This window comes from Arctopsyche grandis, chromosome 6 (assembly GCF_051622035.1).
Source record: "Arctopsyche grandis isolate Sample6627 chromosome 6, ASM5162203v2, whole genome shotgun sequence".
Taxonomy (NCBI): Eukaryota; Metazoa; Arthropoda; class Insecta; order Trichoptera; family Hydropsychidae; genus Arctopsyche; species Arctopsyche grandis.
Genome location: NC_135360.1, coordinates 30,965,423 through 30,984,171, shown reverse-complemented (window position 1 = coordinate 30,984,171; position 18,749 = coordinate 30,965,423). Strand labels below are relative to the sequence as shown.

The window sequence follows — 18,749 nt, the reverse complement described above, 5'->3', positions numbered from 1 at the left end:
ATAAAATGCTGCAAAAATGTATCTATAGATATCACAGTGGATGATGTTTGTTTGAATTGGCATTGTATAAAAATGCTTGTATTATTTGTATTGTATATGTATTAGTACACTCATCGCTTTGGAGCGATCTGTAAAGGCGAGTGTACATGTTCAATAAAATATATAATATAAACATTTCGGAAAAAACCTGATAAATATTATATAATAAAAATAAAAAGAAATTAAAACATCCAAAATAACAAAGAATTTGATTTGTATACATGTACATATGTATATCGAATTTTGATAGCGATTTTATTTATTTATAAACGCAGATAAACAGCATAATTGGGTTAATATTTATATAATACATGAACCGTAATATCGCACTGCGATAGTAAATATTATAAGTAAATACGATATAATAGAATTTTCTCGTTGGAAACACTCGCTTAACGATCAATCAAATTAACGTGTCCGTCATTAAAATTTATAATATGCACATACATATATATATACACGTGTAAATACTACATTTTACAAATCAAAGCGACCGAACGTCAACGTAGGAAAGTAGAAAAAAGACAAACGAAACGCTCCGAGGAAGTTTTCGCTAATTGAGGTCGTCAAAGATAAACCGTACCTTTCTAAGAGTCCATTGTAAATTTGTAAAATAAATAAGCGGCCAAAAGAGATGTGCCTTTTATAAAAATAAAATTGAGTTGTGTGACATAACATTACACCAAGAATGATACTTAAGACGCTTTTTATACAGACACCCTCCTATAACGCTAATATGTACATTTGTATTTACATATAAAGACACTTGCTAAATTGCTAAGCATTGCTCGGATATGTAAGAATGTAAGTGGATTTGAATTTTGAATGTTATATCTATTCATATATGTATGTATAGGTAAATACGTCAAATCTCGAATCAGTATACACTGACTAGTATGTGTGTACACTAGCTTTGGTTTTTAGCTAAAGCTTACAATGTTAGATTCCGCAGATACTCTTACCAGACAAATGATGCACTACTAAATCTGCTAAGGAATGAAATTTGAATGGTATGACAGCTGACCAAAGTTTGACGTTACTCTTCCAATTAATTTCATGCTCAAGAATATAACTAGTTGTGTTCAAATAACGAATTTATACGAAACAGACAATAATTAAATAAAAAAGGTTAAATCCACGTAGAAGCTACGTACATCCGTATTACCTACAATTTTATGTAGGTTAGTTTACATTTTATTTTGTTCATTAATAACAATATGTCCTTCGATATAATGTCGCATTCTTTCAGTTATTAGTTTAATCCGTCATAGGCCGACTATATATTTTCTTGTTAAGAATCTCAACTTATTATTACTTTTGTAAACATTTAGTACAAACGGACAGCTAGTGCATGAGTTTACTAGTAAACGTGTTCATTCATTCTCCCGTATACATATACTGATACTGAGTGATTTTGACGACGTATAAACTTACTAGTCAGTGTATACTGATTCGAGCTTTACACTCTTACAATAACATTTAATCTATATTTATAAAATTGAATATACGTTTGTCTGTCTGTCTCGTATAGGCTCCTAAATCACTCAACCGATTACGATGGAACTTTCAGGATTTGTTGTATGCATGTCCAGGAAGCTTAATTTTATAAAATATAGAGTGAAAAAACTATTAAAATCAGACATGGCCAGACGACGGCGAAAAAATTAGAAGAGGCTAAAAAACGCTCAGGAAGAAATACTAGGAAGTATTTTCAAACGTGTCTAATACGGTATTTTTTCACCATCGTAATGGCGGATGACACTTTCACTTATATTGATGACCAAACCGAGCAAAACGGCAAAGTATGAAAACGATCGGATAAGAGCTAAAATTTTTCCTTAATAGTGATCGTAAGTGAAAGTAAGAAGAGGTTAGCAAAAAAAACGGGATAAAACCTCTTTATAATAATATTCGCAATTACGATTTTACCGACGCGAAAGTTTGAAGTGCCATTGTTTAGTCAAGGAAATGTATTCGTTGTTAGTTGGTTTATGACGACACGGCGTTGAAGAGACGTTGTTGAGTTCCAACCATCACTTGAAACGGGAACGGGAACGGAAATTGCATGCCTTATTCTGGCATTGCAACCCATGTCGGGTTCAACTAGTGTGTATATAAAAAAAAATATATTGATGCATTTCAATCTAAAGATCCGTTCAAGTAACTGAAAATGTATACGTAATATTGACAAAAACTAATCATATTTTCTCCAAAACAATTCATCATTCATGTACGTATACGTACATAGCCGACATGTGCAAATACTGGGGTACAAAAACCAGTGCTAACACTATCAGATCTGTACTCGTGGGAAACCGGGAACCCTTCGACCTCACTTTGCGGACTTTGAGTCTGACCTCAATCTCCCATTTCAGAGTCGGAGAGACGTAAAGGCCAACATCATCGTCACGGCGACAGACAAACCACATCGTCAACAACCCGGGACCGGTGTCGTCACTGAAGTGACTCACATCTGGTTTTCGAATTCGACTTTTATCACCTACGTCAGCAGAATCGCCGAGATAAAAGTATGGACGAGCGTCGACGATCAGTTCAGTCTCAGAACGGACATCACCACTGACGGACATCGTCATCACGAGTCTCGGTGTTTGTTATTGTTGTTTGTGACCGTACTATTTTTGCCGATAAAGATGAAGGTGTCGATCGTCCTTTTGACCGTTCTCGTCGTGGCCGTTTTCGAAGCGAATGCAGCTCAATTCCTGGAGCCGAATGCCAAATCACCCAGTAAGTTATCACCCCCTTATATTTGTATATATATAGTTGGATTTACATAAATAGAACATATTAGTAACTTCTCAAAATAGAATGTGCAAAAGTGTAACTTTAATTTAAACATTTCTTAATATAACTAATATGAAATATAATATAAGGCAGTTGAATGACATTTAACTGGAGTATCCTTGATTTATTGTATGTATGTAATGTATGATTGAACAATTGTGTAGATCACCATTGCATTGTACTTTTAACAATTTATAAAGTAAAATACCAAAATATGTGTACAAACATCTTAAAAACTGAGGAATTAGATCTTGTGGAGGGTTAGAAGTTTTGCAAAGGCACACATACGGTATTTTAATCTGTATATTTAGGTACAAAAGCTGTATATCTTGCCAAATGTATGAACAAAGCAACAGGCTTACACCGTTCATGGACTTTTATAAATCACATCATTTATACAAATGTATATGTATATATATATACAATGTAATGAGCATCTGATAATAATATAAGGTGACTTACAGTCTAGGAGTTTTTAGTACAAATTTTCATTCAAATGTTTGATGTGAAAAAAAGCATATTGTACATAAAAAGTGTCACTGAACTTTTTCTTCTATTATTATTATAATGTACATATGTACATAGCGAAATATATGAAAGTAAAATATTTAATAATCAAGTCGAATGCTTTGCACAGATGTTTGAAACATATTTGATTATAGATAAAGTATTTATAAATTGATATTCGGATCAAAATGTGCATAATTACACATATGTACATTCAAATGCTACAAAGAGTGTAAATATTAAAACGATATTACATAATATTTTAATTTGAAGTAAGAACAAATGAACGATACTTTGACTATTTACATACATATTTAATTATATATGGAAAATATTTTAAGCCGACAAAAAATAAGCAATGTCATCCAATAGGTTTTCCGCTCGTGAGACAAAAGTTCAATAACAATCATTAAAACATCGGAATGTTCGTTGCAAAAAAAAAACGACGAACCTCAAATCCCACATTGCAAAGTCCGCATATTTTATTATTATGCATTTCATTGATAAAACAAACACATTCAATCGGATCGCTCGCTTGTGGAAAAACCCAACCGAAAAATTCCAACGAGCAACGAGTCGTAAAAAGGAATATGGTCATTGTACCCGACCAAAAACGGAGAAAAAAAACAAAATACAACCAATAAAAAACATAAAACCTCAACTTCGACGAGAATATCCCTAGATGAAAACTAAACATCAATCGTTATCGTCAACATGCACCAACCCCTGCAAGACGAGAGCCTCTATTTCTATTGCATCTTTATACTAATTTTACTGTAGCTTCTTTCTATAATATAATACATACATTCTCCTTCGCTAAAAATACCAGTAATATATACTATAATCTAATAATAAGAATAATCATTAAATATTATACAGCTTTCTAACCTTCACAGTCACATAAATCCAAATTAGCATTATATAAGACATGTCATTAAATTCTTTCTTTCAAATGAAGACAATATAATAACCATCAATTTCGTATGTATAGGAAATATAATTTCATAAAATTTAGACGTATGCAAAAGGGATAGTTAATAACTACTTCCGGTTGACTAAAATTCACTAAGTTTCCGTCCATATAATTGATGATTTTAATTCCACACACATTTTTTACCACGATACAAATCAATCAAAATCTCGAGGTAAAATTTTTTCACAATGACAATCGTCATCTATTGATTAGGGCTTGCAATTTACCGTCAAATTTCATAAACCGGTAAACGGTATATGATTTTTCCTACTACCTTTATACCAGTATTGACCGGTAAATGAAAAATAGGTTTTTTTTCAATGATTAGATAACTTCATGTGGTTTATTTTACTAAAAAGGCTAACATATATTGAATCGTAAATAAATAAAAATAAATTTCAGATGAATATATAACTGAATTAAAGTAAATATTTATTTATTTAAATTTTGGACCATTTGAAAGTTTCGATCATAATTGAAACAACCAACGATTTATTACGATTTGCTTGGTATGTGTTGCCAGTGAATTTATCATTTTAAAATTGTTACATTTAATACTGGAAATAAACGAATCCCAGACAACCTAATCCACTACAATACGCCATATGCATCGATTTTTAATTTAATATATTCCAATTAAATGCATGTATATATACTTCATTTGTGATCAAATAGTTTCCGGTAAATACTGGCAAATTTTAAAATTCACCGTATTTGCAATCCCTACTATTGATACTACTAGACTGTTTTCATATAAAGTACTTATATTTGAACCGAAGCGTCTATAAATATGCCCGCTGATGGGAAAACGATGGAAAGCGATTTCTCTTCCTTACTCTCTCGATGCAAAAAAGTACATTTGCTCGTTTTACCCTTTAGCCACGGCTTGTAATTAGCATATCCGGTTGTCGGGAAAATGTGTCGTAAACAATGCGTTGTTGTGTATCGGCGCCGAGACGCCGGTGAATCCGCGTCGCCATGTTAATTCGCGCTAATTCCCTACAAAAACACACACACACACCAACACGTCTCCACTCGAATGTAATAAAAAATTGAATAATAATAATAAAAATAAAAAGTGTGAGCGAGTAGTGAAGGTGTTGAGTGTTGTTTTGGTACGTTTTTGCATACGAAATGCGGCGCCGACGAGGAATTCGCGCGATGATTCTCTCCGTGATGATAATCTGGTGGTAATTCTTGGCTTCTTCGGTTCTTGGAATGACGAAGGTCGCCGCACTACACAGGCTGATCGATAAGTTACGCCAAATGTCAAATGGTTAAATGCTGCACGCACGCCACTGCTTGACCCCCTGCGCACCCGCATATCTATTGTACATATGTATGTACATTCCACAATATATTATTATACTGCATACATACATCACGTTATTAATGTCAATTTTCGAAAGTGGGAAAACCCAAGCTACATTTCGAAATTACGTACATATGTATGTCCATACATATGAAAAGTTGATGATACATATATCTACATAGGTGACAAATTTCCCATTTATATAAAAATATCCCATTCTGGATAAAATCATAATAAAAGAAACTGATTCAAAACCGATCGCAAATAAAAAATACTCACTAGGTATCCGACATTAAAATTTATTAAGACTTTTTCTTTCTTTAGAAAATTTAGCCTGCAGCGTAACTTTAACATTTGAATAATATGTACATTAAAGGTAGGAAAGGTTTTATTTTTTAAATTTTAAAATGAGTCTCCCCCCCCCATTATTTTTCCAGGAAACAGGTTTGCTTCCGACGTTCTAATGCTAAATGAATTTTTAAAACTGTTTTGTATTCGTGTATATTTTGATTTGAATTAGACCAAGTAAAAAAAAATTAACTTTTTCTTATCATTTTGAATTGTCAATCCCAGTCTACGATCTGAGTCGGATTAGCATATGATTCCATACCATATTCGGTAGTACAAATATTGGAATATTGGAAATATTCGAAACAATAGATTTGCATATCGGAAGAACAAACGTTCATGTTGAAATAGAAGATTTGTTTGATTAGTGTTTTAATAACTTTTTAATCTTTAAAAAAATATAATTTATTTTTCTAAATATCATATACATATATATATCAAACCTAAAACGAGCAAATTTCAAGGCACCCCGACATATGCGCGCAAGATTAGAGCGCGCAGTAAGTATTTTTCAAAAATACTTAATGGTTTTAAATTAAAATACGTTAAAAATATTTATGATATTTTCACTACCTCTTATACATTATTAAATTTTTCGACTAGTATGTATTATATTTCACTTTATGTTTTCGTTTTAATAATAAGTAGAGATCTGATTTTTTAATTAAATTTGCTAAATCCAAATGCATGCAAAAAAGCACAATTAATGTGATAACATCGATTTTAATGTTGGCTAAAAAAAAGCCGTTTGACTTTCAACAAACTTTTTAAAATAAAATATATGGAAATAAATCCTCGTTTACTTTATTAATACGTCGGATATGTCGGAACACCAAAAGCTCATGTCGGAACACCAAATTTCAATTTATGTACATATGTATGTATGAAATAAACATATTATTTCATCCTTTATCTTGTATCACTTTGTTTTCGTTAGTTTAATTTTAAGTTTTGAATGATAATAATATTTTTTACTAAAAATAGACTTACAATGTTTACAAGTTAACAAGATAACAAGATAATGATACAAAAAATTACCGAGTGATAAATTCATAAGCAAAAGTTCGGCTTGTAATAAACGTATTTAACAAAAATAAAAGCCTAAAGGCAAATTTACATAAAAATATATGACGTAAAAGTCTATTTGAATTTTCGATTAATTAAAAAGCTGTCCATCCTCAAATTTAATATGAAATATACACAATGAAACCGTGTATTGCTTCCGGCCAACGGAAATACCTTTGAAATCATTATATATGTAAATATCAAAACATATGTATATTTATTTAAATTATAAACATCAAAATTATTCTCTCGTTTAAAAAAACTCTATATGCTTCAGAATATTATAAAAAAAATTGCTTATAAACAATTATAATGAAAAATTACAAAGCCATTTAAAGACCTTCATAACTCACATACAACTTTGTATTCACAATGAAATCATCATCGTCCTTACTAAACCTACATACTTAAAAACACACAATTAAGGTCAATGCCGAGCAGTTATACAATAGTAAACAGTTCGAAAAATCGACACAAACGCAACGGCCCTAAATATAACATAAACACAACGCACGAAACTTTATTAGCACAGGTACGATAAAATTTTAGCACACACCAATGTATTATATTATAACGAAAACATCGAAGGGAAATGAAACGGCAATTACGCCGAACAAAAGAGGACGCGATCTTTCGCAACAAAAGCCTCAAATCAACACAATCGAGTGCGATAACTGACCGGCGGATGCGAATCGCAAAGGGATGATCGATAGCCCAGATAAACCGGAAATGGTTGAAGGTCGACCGAGCAGGACCTCCGCATTCCTTTCTCGAAAAAAAAACCGTAAAAATGTCAAACATCAATCCAAATACTCAACACGATAAAAATAATTCAAATCATCGCTTTACAATCTCAATAAAAACGGTATGTTAATGTGAGCTCGCTCGTTTCTCTCTCTCTCTCTCTCTCTCGAGCGGTATTTTTTTTTTCATTTTAATAATCGAATAGAATTTTTTATCTCGTTCTAACGGAGTTAAAATGCTGTAGAACCGGCGATAAAACATTCTATAATTTACAACTTAATCAAATGCGAATTTCCCACCGAGCAAAAAATAAATAAAATGAGCGACCGGTGACGAACGCACAAAAATGCGAAGAGCGCACACACTTTTTTCTCTTTCCTTTTATATACATATATGTATACATATATAAATATACTTTTTTTTTTCTTATTTCAATTCCACAAATATTTAGCGTATAATCTCCAACCTTGACTGAGTGGTTAAGGTCGTTCGTAAGGTTCAAAGTTTTGACCCGGGGTTCAAATCGCTACGGGCCCCACGAATCGTCAATGCTAAAAGATGAACGCCCAAAAATCAAGGACCTTCTTTATTTAACGAATTCATAAACACACATATAAATAACTGGTTTCATCCATCATTATCGACTTGCAGAATGTGTTGTATTTTTATTTTATTTTAATCTTTATCTTTTTCTCTTTTACTTTCAGCCCAACCGAACAAGTGTTTGTCATCCGGGTACAATCTTCATTTGAAAATTAACAAATTCTACAAAATGCCGTCTACTTGCGGTCGAATGTATTGCGACAAAACCTACACAATAACCTATCACACGTAAGTTATAAATTACATAGCTTAATATGTATTAAATTTAATAAGATCTTGCATTGTAAATATTTAACTACATATTTTCACTTGAATAAACAAAATATCATACGCAAACTTTTTGCACGTACGTACGTACATAATATACTGTGAGCTTTGGTCTTTAATAAGTTCAATTTGAATTTACAAAAAGCTATCCAATTAATGTGATTAAACTTTTGTGATCATACCCATAATGTGATCCACGTGCGGCTCTTAGTAAGCATTACCTGTTCTTTACGTGCCATTAGAATTATAAAACAATCCTGAAACGTATTTTTAATTCGGCTTAAACACATTTTAAAAAGCACGTATTGTTTTAATGGATGCAACTTTTATTAGTATTAAAACTATTGTTAGTCATATTTCAAAGGCATTGTATTTTAAAAATCAGGTCAAATTTCAACTGTATAACTGAAAAATACACTGCAGTTTTTGTACAGAAATAATCGCTTACATACATTCAAAAATCAGATATTCAATTATATAAAAAAAATATTTCAAAATTAATATTAAATCAAAATAAAATGTTGCGGTTCTCAAAACTTATAAATTTTATGATCGTTTCTGTACTTGATTTTTTGCACGAAAAATAATACAGAATCGCATAAATGCGATAGAATCACATAAAATGATTCAATGACTTTCCAATTATTTTAAATAAGACATCAACTTTAAAAAATTAGTTCTTAAATGTCAATGCTAGTAGTAATATTACATACATACATACATATATGTATGTAAATCAAGTATTTTCAAAATTTTAGTGTGAAAATAAATTCTTTCACTTCAAAAGCTTATTAAAAATGGAAATGTATATTTTTTTTAAGGTTTTTCAATACGTCTTTTAATGAAGGTCCCATAATCTTATTTTTTGTGAAATAAAAAAATGTTTTCTTTAAAAATAGAACAAAAACATCCCTAGGTGAAAATTTGCTTTAAAACACGTGCAATTTTTGGAATGCCGAAGAAATTTAAAAAAAAATCGGCATAATTAGTACATTTTTACCCTTTATAATGCTATATACATATATAATAAAAAAAGCCTTGTCAAAACGAACCATTTGAAGATTTTATCTAAAAGTGAAATTTATTTTTTTTACAGATGCGCCTCATTCTCAACAGATGAAAATGTGAAAATCGTCGAAGATTTGAGCCTTCCATATCCTGACTGCTGTCCAAGACCCGTATTCGAAGAGGAGAGTTCAACAGAAGAATGACGAATAAATCCAAGATGACATACATAGTCAATAAGAAACGAGACGCTTTGCACGAAAGTCAACTTAAAATGCAATCAAAAATAAAAAGAAACTAAAAAAAAAAGTGCAAAGCGATCTCATTTGCGTACCAAATATTTTACTACTAAAAAAAACAAACACGACGATAAATGTGATAATAATACTTGTATATACATATTATTTTAACGTTTAAGTAAAAATTTTCGATTATTTATTGAATCGGTGCTATAGTATATAAATTAAATTAAACTATAAGTGTACAACACACCAATTAAATACACGCACACACATCCTATTAACCGTTTCGGTGCATTCTTTAGTGCAACACACTTGGGAAACTGTATCCGATTAAGGGTGAACCGGAAGTAAATAATATATTATCTCACGGTGGCTAATGAGCCCTAATGTGAGTGTTTTGTCAGCTCTTTCATAATGTACGAAGCTCTTTCCTTCATATACTACATACATATATACATTGGGTTGGGTCGTTATGCAAGATTAACCCGTTTTTGGCTAGCTCATACAAATTCCGCAGCCAAGAACGGGTCAAGAACTGTGTGTGGTTAGCGAATTAACCCATTCAATATACATATGTATGTACATATATATTCCAATAAAAAAATCCACTCTCTTGATATCCGCATGAAATGTACAATTTCCTAATACTTAAGATGTCATTAAATTATAATATTATTATTGTGTATATGAATTATGCCTAATTATTGTATAAAAAAATAGTATAGTTTTTATTTATTTGGAAAAAGAAAATGAAAAAAATCGACGCATAAAAAAATAAAGCGATATTGAAAAGCATTAATACGTTTCATTTCAGACGCACAAAACGATTCCTCATTTATTTAAGTGTAAACTCGCTTGGTGTATTAAATACACAATGATATAAAGTGGAAAATTTATAACCGCTTGCAAAATCCTTGACTGATTTTTTGACGTCATAAGTTTTTATAGCTAATGATTTTAACGCGATAAATTATTTTTATTATATTTGAAGCAAGTCGACTTAAACGACAGATGAGACGGAAAAAAAACATAATGAATACATTCAAAAGTCATTTAAATAATATATTAACACATAAATTAATAACTGCCTAACGATGTATGTATGTATTTAAACGCACATACATTAAATCAAATGCATCATCTTTCAACCAATGAAAATCATGATAAAAAAATAACGTGGCTGAATTAGATTCGCTCATTTTGTTTTAACTTAAAACCAAAAAAAATTGCTATTTTACAAGAATTCATTTAAAAAATAAAGTCATTAATGGTGACCATTACAATCTCATAAGACACAAAACACGCACGACAATGCCGCGCGTGTCGTGGACAATGCCGACAAACCCGCGCCAACAATGCCACGCAAAACAACTTCAAAATTTAATTTATTTTAATGAATTTTTAGTAGATAAAGATTTAGTAGATAATGAAACGAAAAAAGGTCTATTTGAAAAAAAATATGAGAAGTTCTGGTACGGAATATTTGTTATCTTTAGCTTTATGCAACCGAATGCAACTATTTTAAGAACTCAATATGTATATTAAACGAAGCCACGGACGTCTAGGATAAAAGTATAAAGCTTCATGAAGGTCTCGCGAATGTTTAATTTTTCCCTTTTGTCGATATTTACTTTATATTCCATTGTAGTTTGGTATTTTGATACACTTGAAAAAAGTTTTGAATTATTTTCTTAGGCCGAAAGAACATTTGCCTGCAGCGTGGACTAGTGGTAAGCATATTATGCTTTCGAACGGAGTGGTCACGGTTCAATCCCCACTAGTAGCTGTTGGCCAGACCTTTGTTTGTGACTCCAGGTCGATCGTTTTCTTTCAGAGTTTTGCCAATTTTTCTGATTTTCATTTAAACAGTTCCTGTAAATTGGTATCTCCTTTCCAATCTCTCTAGCAAATCTTAAGTTATTCAGCGTCTTATCCTATTCCCCAATTTCTATAATAAAATGCTGCAAAAATTTCTCCATAGATGACACTATGGATGATGTTAGTATGAATTCGCATTGTATAAAAATGCTGGTATTAATTGTATTATTGTATTGTATCTGTATTAATACAATGGCTTTAGATCGAACTGTAAAGGCAAACTGTATACTTGTTCGATTAAAATAAAATAAAATTTGGGTGAATTGACAATGGGCTGACGGACATTTGACTGGTTATGTATCGAAATTACCCAAAACTTACTGAAACAACATACATTATTCAGAAATCACCTCGGCCTCGTAGATATATTTGATAAATTTAAACAATTAAAAATTTCATTAGTAGGGCTATTGTTAGTCCTAAATCATTTTTATTTAATCCTTGAATAAATGTCTGTCAGCCTAGTGTTTGTCAGCCAATAGTGCATTCAGCTAAACTTTAATTGAAACTTTAGTCCCGCGCGGCTATTTCGGCGCGGCATTGTCATCGCGAAATTTTTCGTGCGTAGTTTTGTCGAGGTGTCGACTGTACATAAGTCCAATACAACTAATTATTATTGTTTTCTTGTTAGATTAAATATTATTGGAATTTAGAGCTACTTTAAAAGCGAAATACTATCAAATTACGATTAACTTAAGAACAGACATACAAAAATTTCTTCACAAATAGACATAAATCTACGCCAAACTGATCGAACAGTGCGCAAAGATATTAAATGCACATTCGTTAATAAATCACATTACACTTTTCCGTATTGATTTAAAAGAAAACACATCGCCATAATAACGAACACATTTATCATTCAGCAAAAGTCATGCGTGTCATAATGATAAACTATTGCGTTGACCCTCCCCACTTATTATCGTGGCACGAAAAAAATCCAAAATTTTTATGGAAATTAATCAAACGGCTCGTGCATTATATTATAATATATATTTAATATGCGCGAATCGGTGATCCGAAATACACGGATCCGTATTATTTTTATAAACACACACACATGCATATGTATGTGGTTTGCGTCACCGAATTCCATTCGACGATAATTCGCCACGAAGTTACGAATGCAATTAGCATAAATATACAAGGCGGATTCTCTCAGATCTGTCGTTTAATTTCCTGGCCCATTATTCTCGTTTTGCTCCACTTAGCGGTATATCTATTTTTTTATTTGTTTCGCTCGGAAAGTATTGGAACTTTGTGAAAACAGGACATGTGATATTGTAGGTCATCGCGACGAACTCTGGTCTTTGTACATAGTTTGAAGACACTCCCGTCTAATTGTCGTGTGAGTCAATATGTTTATGTGTGTGTGTGTGCTGAAAGTCAACACAATCTAGCCGGGAAGTTGGTTTGGATTTTGGATTGGATTGCCAATGTAATTAAGAGATTGTCTCTCAAACTAGTTTGTGGAAATTTCAATGATTTATTACACCAGAATGTATCATTAAAAATCGATTTAAAATTTTTCCCGTCAATTGATTTTAAATTTGAACGTGTAAATCAGATCTAGGATTGTTTTTTAAGTGTTTACATTTTGATTCAGTTCAATTTGAAGAGTAATTTTTCCTCGAGGAAAAGTTTGTCGTCACTAATTTTCGGTGCAATTATTTCACAGTGGGAAAATTTGAACGGATTTCTTTTTTTTTTAGAAAATTTCCCCCATTACGAGGAAAGTTTGACTGTTGCCATAAAAAATTTGATAGGATCAAATTTAATACGGATTTTATTTAGCTTGAAAATTAACAATTTCCTAATTATTTATTGTATATTGTATATATATATATATTTAGTGTGACCTTTTTCTATAAATATTTTATTTATATTTTTACAATATAGCAATTGATGCGGCAATCAAAAATGGAATAAAATTTCAATTAAAATTCTACTAGGTTTTGATATAAAAAATCGTATGTAATTTCGAGGATTAAATTTAAATTACAAAATCAAATCAAAATTTTGGGACATACATTTACCTGTGTAAATAAATAATAATACTAACAATTGAGGGGTCACAAAATCGATCTCTGAACCAGTGTAGCTGGCCAGAATTTTAATAAACATGACTCCAGGTCGATCGTTTCCTATCAGAGTTTAAAGATTTATCTGATATGTATTAACTTTATCTATATTTTTGGTGTTAAATCACACTTTCGTGATAAAAGGCTTATTTTTAGTATTTTCGAGATCAAAATCGATCTTTCGTTCAGGACTAATCGATTTTTTATTATTTATTTTTACCATGGCGTCATTACGGGATTACCCTCAAGGTTAATTCATTTTATCTATTATAAATTTGTTAATATTATTATAAATTTGATATCAAAATCAAATAATTATGAAAAATGAACCATTTCAACAAATCAGATAAATCTTTAAGCTCTGATAGGAAACGATCGACCTGGAGTCATATTTATTAAAATTCTGGCCAGCTACACTGGATCAGAGATCGATCTCGTGACCCCTCAATTGTTAGTATTATTATTTATTTACACAGGCAAATATCCATTGTTATTTTTACACGACATCTATAGTCAAACATTTTACATTCATACTATCCAACAGTTCACGGCAATAGTACGGCACATCAGCTCACGTAAACGACAGTTTCTATTCATACGTTTCGGCATCTTCAGTACTGTGAATATTTCCACAATGGCCCAAGAAAACCGGTTTGCTTGATACCTTACGGTTACATCTTCTGATGTATAGTATAAATAGATTGTGTGAGCTACTGCTATTACATCAACGCCACATACATATTACGGAACATATACATATATTTATGTAGAATGCATGTACTAAAGAATACTTTTCGTACTGCTGTTCACGTGCAGCTACCAGCCTGTGCTGTACCAGTATGAACAGACCTTTATGGTTTTGCTTGATAGGTTACGGTTACATGTTCTGATGTATAATATGAATAGATTGTGTGGTCTACTGCTGTTACATCAACGCCACATATATATTACGAAACATATACATGTGTCCATATATTTATGTAAATATAAAATGCATTTACCACAGAATACTTTTCGTACTACTGTTTACTTGCAGCTACCGGTATATGCTGTACCAGTCTGAACAACACTCTATCGTTTTGCTTGATACGTTCCAGTGACATGTTTTGCTATATATGTAGTATGAATACATTTTGTCGGTTATTGCTGTTACTTGCTGTTACGTCTACGTTACGTTAGATATGAATGTGTCCGTGTGAATTAATTATAAGTAATAAACACATTCTTCACATTTATGTAGGTATAAATATTTTAAACATTAACAAATTTAACAAAACTGAAAGGTGGGGGAGAGTACAGACTTTTATTGGATCCGTCACAACAATTAAGCTAGATAAAAATTGTAAACTCTGTAAAAAGGAGACCCCAGTTGCGTACCGGCTGGGATTTGAACCCACGACCTCTCTCCTGTCATAAAATGTCTTAACCAGTGTTAATCACTTCCATTTCAAAGAAATCCATTGAATTTAAACGAGCAAAACCCTAATTTTAGTACATTATATATCTACGATTGAAACAACATAATATAATAGATTTAGAATAAACAGATCCCTAATGAATCCTCCACACGACATAACAAGTACGAGAGAGAATACAAAGGAAACAAATTACACAAGTTTTGATTATGCAACGTTCGTGCTCGTATTTTAACTGACTCCAAGTCAACTTTAAATAGCTAACGAAATACTTTATAAATTCAAACAAAACTGAACATAAAACACACCATGTATGTACAATATACAGTAACAAAATAAACCGTATCGTACATAAAAATGGTTACATCGTACGACGTATACGAGACAATGTAATGGAAAAGAGTGCAGCGTAAAATTAAAATGCGCAAGATGCATTTTCATTTTAGTTGCGACATCACAGCGGCCACTCCATTAGCAAAATTGGTCATTGCAAATGTTATTACATAAAATAAAACATCTTAACGGATCTAGAGCATTTCCATTTCCACACTTAATGTAGCAATTCGATAATATTATGAATCTTGCATTTACCACATACTACATATATTATACGTATGTATAAGGTATAATATATTATATATGTATAGTGAAATCATAACCAGCTACATTTTCATTGGGTATAGTTCAGTGAAATCATATCTGATTACAATTTCACTGGCTCCTATCAGTGGAATTATAATTATTGACAGTTGAATGATACTGCGTCGCCGATATAAATCGCACCACCCCACGTCACAACCCCGCTCCTGTCCATTCCCACTCTTCTCATGGTCCACTATCCGTTTCGATTTGGCTTTTTTTAATTTGATAAACAAACACATCATAATATTGTAACGTTGGAACATGAGATATAGCGTATGCGCTGTTTAAGTGCATTCGGGGGTGAACAATGGAGACCCCCGAATTGGCCTAACGGGACTCGGTAAGTGTCCGCTAGAATTATCAGAACCCGAGAGTGTGAGACTCACTAAAAACTGTACGTGTCTAGACAATAGATACATACATAGTATGGGGATGCTGTGGTGAGCAACTTTTTCTTTATAAGGAGGTATATACGTCTAGATTTATTCTGGAGCGAGCGCTGGCTAAGTGTAGACCTTTTGAATCATTCAATAAATACTGTGAAGCGACTTTCATTTGGATCTGAACTCACCCCTACACAACAATATCTTAGCAACCAACATTAATTTATTTAAGGTTAAGTTAGGGTTGATTTTATTTATTTGAAATTAGATTGTTAGGGTTGGTAGTACATTGTACTATCATATAGGGGAAAATTGAAGGCAAACGGTAGCTTGAGAGAAAGAAGCTCTCTTAGCTCCGGAAAATTAGGTCATGGATGGGACTCGGACTCAAAAAATTATTTCTGCTTGCCCATAATAGGGGAGGAATTCGCACGGGCTATAAATAAGGTTGCCATAGTTGTCAAGCATTGATACGGGATATTTAAGTGCTACATAAATAACACATGAAAAAGTAGGTAGGTTAATTTTAAAAAATTTAGTCTTTTTTAGCCCAATCGTATTTTAACGATGATTTAACTTTTTTAATTAAATCGTTTTCCTCTTTTACAAGTTGGGCGCAAGTCATTTTAAAATTATAATGGCAAACCAAAATCGCCTCAACTGTCTCAACTGCCAGTTTATTTCTTTCATCCGACCATTGTGTTGACATCAGGGAAATTATTCTCTCCACATTGGCATTGTGGGCTGGAATGGCAAATATATGTATACTCACATAGTTTTATTAAACATGCCTTCTGTTCAATATGCTTGGTATCTCTAAAAAAACTTCAGCAATTTCTCTTCCATACTCAATTTCAGCGTTGTCTCCCAGTTTTCGTTTTAAATATGCAAACTGGTTGAAAAGAAGCTCATTGTTTCCAACATCGATGGACCACTTATCAATGTATTCCACATCAGTGTTAAAGAAATTGACAGTCTGTTTTTCGAAAGTTTCCACTTTGGCACTGTTTCCAGAATCAAGCTTTAAGAGATTCAAGATTTTTTTGTCGTCATTCCAATAAAATTGGATTTTTTTCTCTCGATCATATGTCGTTTTGTCTCTTCTAATAAAGACATTACTTCCAGGACTGTGATGTTTGATTTTTCTATTTTTTAAATTTGAGATTCAAATGTTGTGAATGCAAGAAGCAAAAATAAGCTTCATTGGATCATCAAAAAAATCTTTAAGGGCTTTTGGTGGTACAGATCCTTGCCGCGCCGATTCTCTCACGCAGAGTTTAGGGAGAAAACGGGACAAATTGTAATAAAGGACCGAGTAGTGAAATACGGGACATGTCCCGTACATAGGGGACGTATGACAACCCTAGCTATAAACGATGTCTGTGCATGGTAGTCGCCTACGTCCGAATACATATTCGGCATTACAAGAAGGAGAAGAATATGTTATTCAAAGGCTTTCCGGCCTCGTGTTATCAAATACAATCATATGGTGGCAGCGACAAAATCATTCCGATATAGCTTCATGTTATGAACTAAAATCTCTAGTATGTATCGCACCTATGTAAATGAAAATTGAGAAGTGTGACATCTGACCTGAGTTTTTCCGAGGAAAATGAGACTTTTCCGGGATATTTTCTATGAAGATATTTTCAAGGACTTACGTTGTGACGATGATCTGCGTATGATGTTCTCTAGGAAGGTGTTCTGCGGGGCGACCAGCCCCCGCCGCCCGCCCGGCATGGCGGCCGCCTACTGCCGCCGCCTTACGCAGCGCCACACCATGCACTGCACCGCCTCTACACCTAAAATGACAAATATATAAATTTTTCAACTTTATAAATACACATTTGTACACAATACGACCATAAATGCTTGCGCTTTAATAAGAAAAACAAGAACTTAAAAAAAATGGACACCTATAAGGGGAAGTACCATTTCCGGTAATCTTAAAAATTTGAAAAAAATTTACGTCGTATCGATAAGAATTTCAGTAACCGATACTAAGTTTCAGTTCGATAGGAATAACGGTAAAAAATCTCCAAAATACACAGACAGACACACACACACACACACATATTTTTTTCTAGATCATGAAAACGTGATCGGTGATCAATTCTGAGTTCGAATTTTTGCATGATCATAAAACTTCATCTATTGTTACTACATACATATATAGATAAAGTAAAAATTATAGCATGGTTATTTATTCATTCATTTTTTACAAGCTTTTTATGACCTTCACCCCGTTAATTCAGTGATATTCCTGGCAGTCAAAAATTTGTGATCCGATTTTGAACCACTTGCACTGTTATTTATTAATTTTATTTTATTTAAGTTTAAGTTTCCAAACTTAAGCTTAAATAAAATACTTGTGTACATCTAAGGTCTGACCAACACCGGATTAGAGCTCGAGCCGTGACTCCTCGGTAGTTAACCACTATGT

At 32.4% G+C, this 18,749-nt stretch overlaps 2 protein-coding genes across 2 annotated transcripts in view; one reads left to right on the top strand and one right to left on the bottom strand.

The window, feature by feature from the left end:
• eag (potassium voltage-gated channel protein ether a go-go) overlaps positions 1 to 18,108 on the bottom strand; it is a 159,004-nt gene extending 140,896 nt beyond the window's left edge. Inside the window, exon 1 of the mRNA XM_077431973.1 lies at positions 17,968 to 18,108. Coding sequence (XP_077288099.1) covers positions 17,968 to 18,046 — 79 coding nt within the window. The 5' untranslated portion in view covers positions 18,047 to 18,108. The remainder of the gene's footprint in view (positions 1 to 17,967) is intronic.
• Positions 2,435 to 10,495, top strand: LOC143913367 (uncharacterized). The gene is made up of 3 exons (XM_077433102.1): positions 2,435 to 2,784; positions 8,498 to 8,621; positions 9,757 to 10,495. Exons 1-3 carry the CDS (start codon positions 2,691 to 2,693, stop codon positions 9,869 to 9,871), a joined length of 333 nt encoding a protein of 110 aa, XP_077289228.1. The 5' UTR covers positions 2,435 to 2,690; the 3' UTR covers positions 9,872 to 10,495.
• Positions 18,109 to 18,749: the final 641 nt, after the last annotated feature.

Excerpts from the sequence above, each read along its gene's own strand:
- LOC143913367 (XM_077433102.1), top strand. The coding sequence starts at position 2,691 with ATGAAGGTGTCGATCGTCCTTTTGACCGTTCTCGTCGTGGCCGTTTTC. Across the intron at positions 2,785-8,497 it reads GCCGAATGCCAAATCACCCA|CCCAACCGAACAAGTGTTTG; the intron begins GTAAGTTATCAC and ends TTTTACTTTCAG. Across the intron at positions 8,622-9,756 it reads TACACAATAACCTATCACAC|ATGCGCCTCATTCTCAACAG; the intron begins GTAAGTTATAAA and ends TTTTTTTTACAG.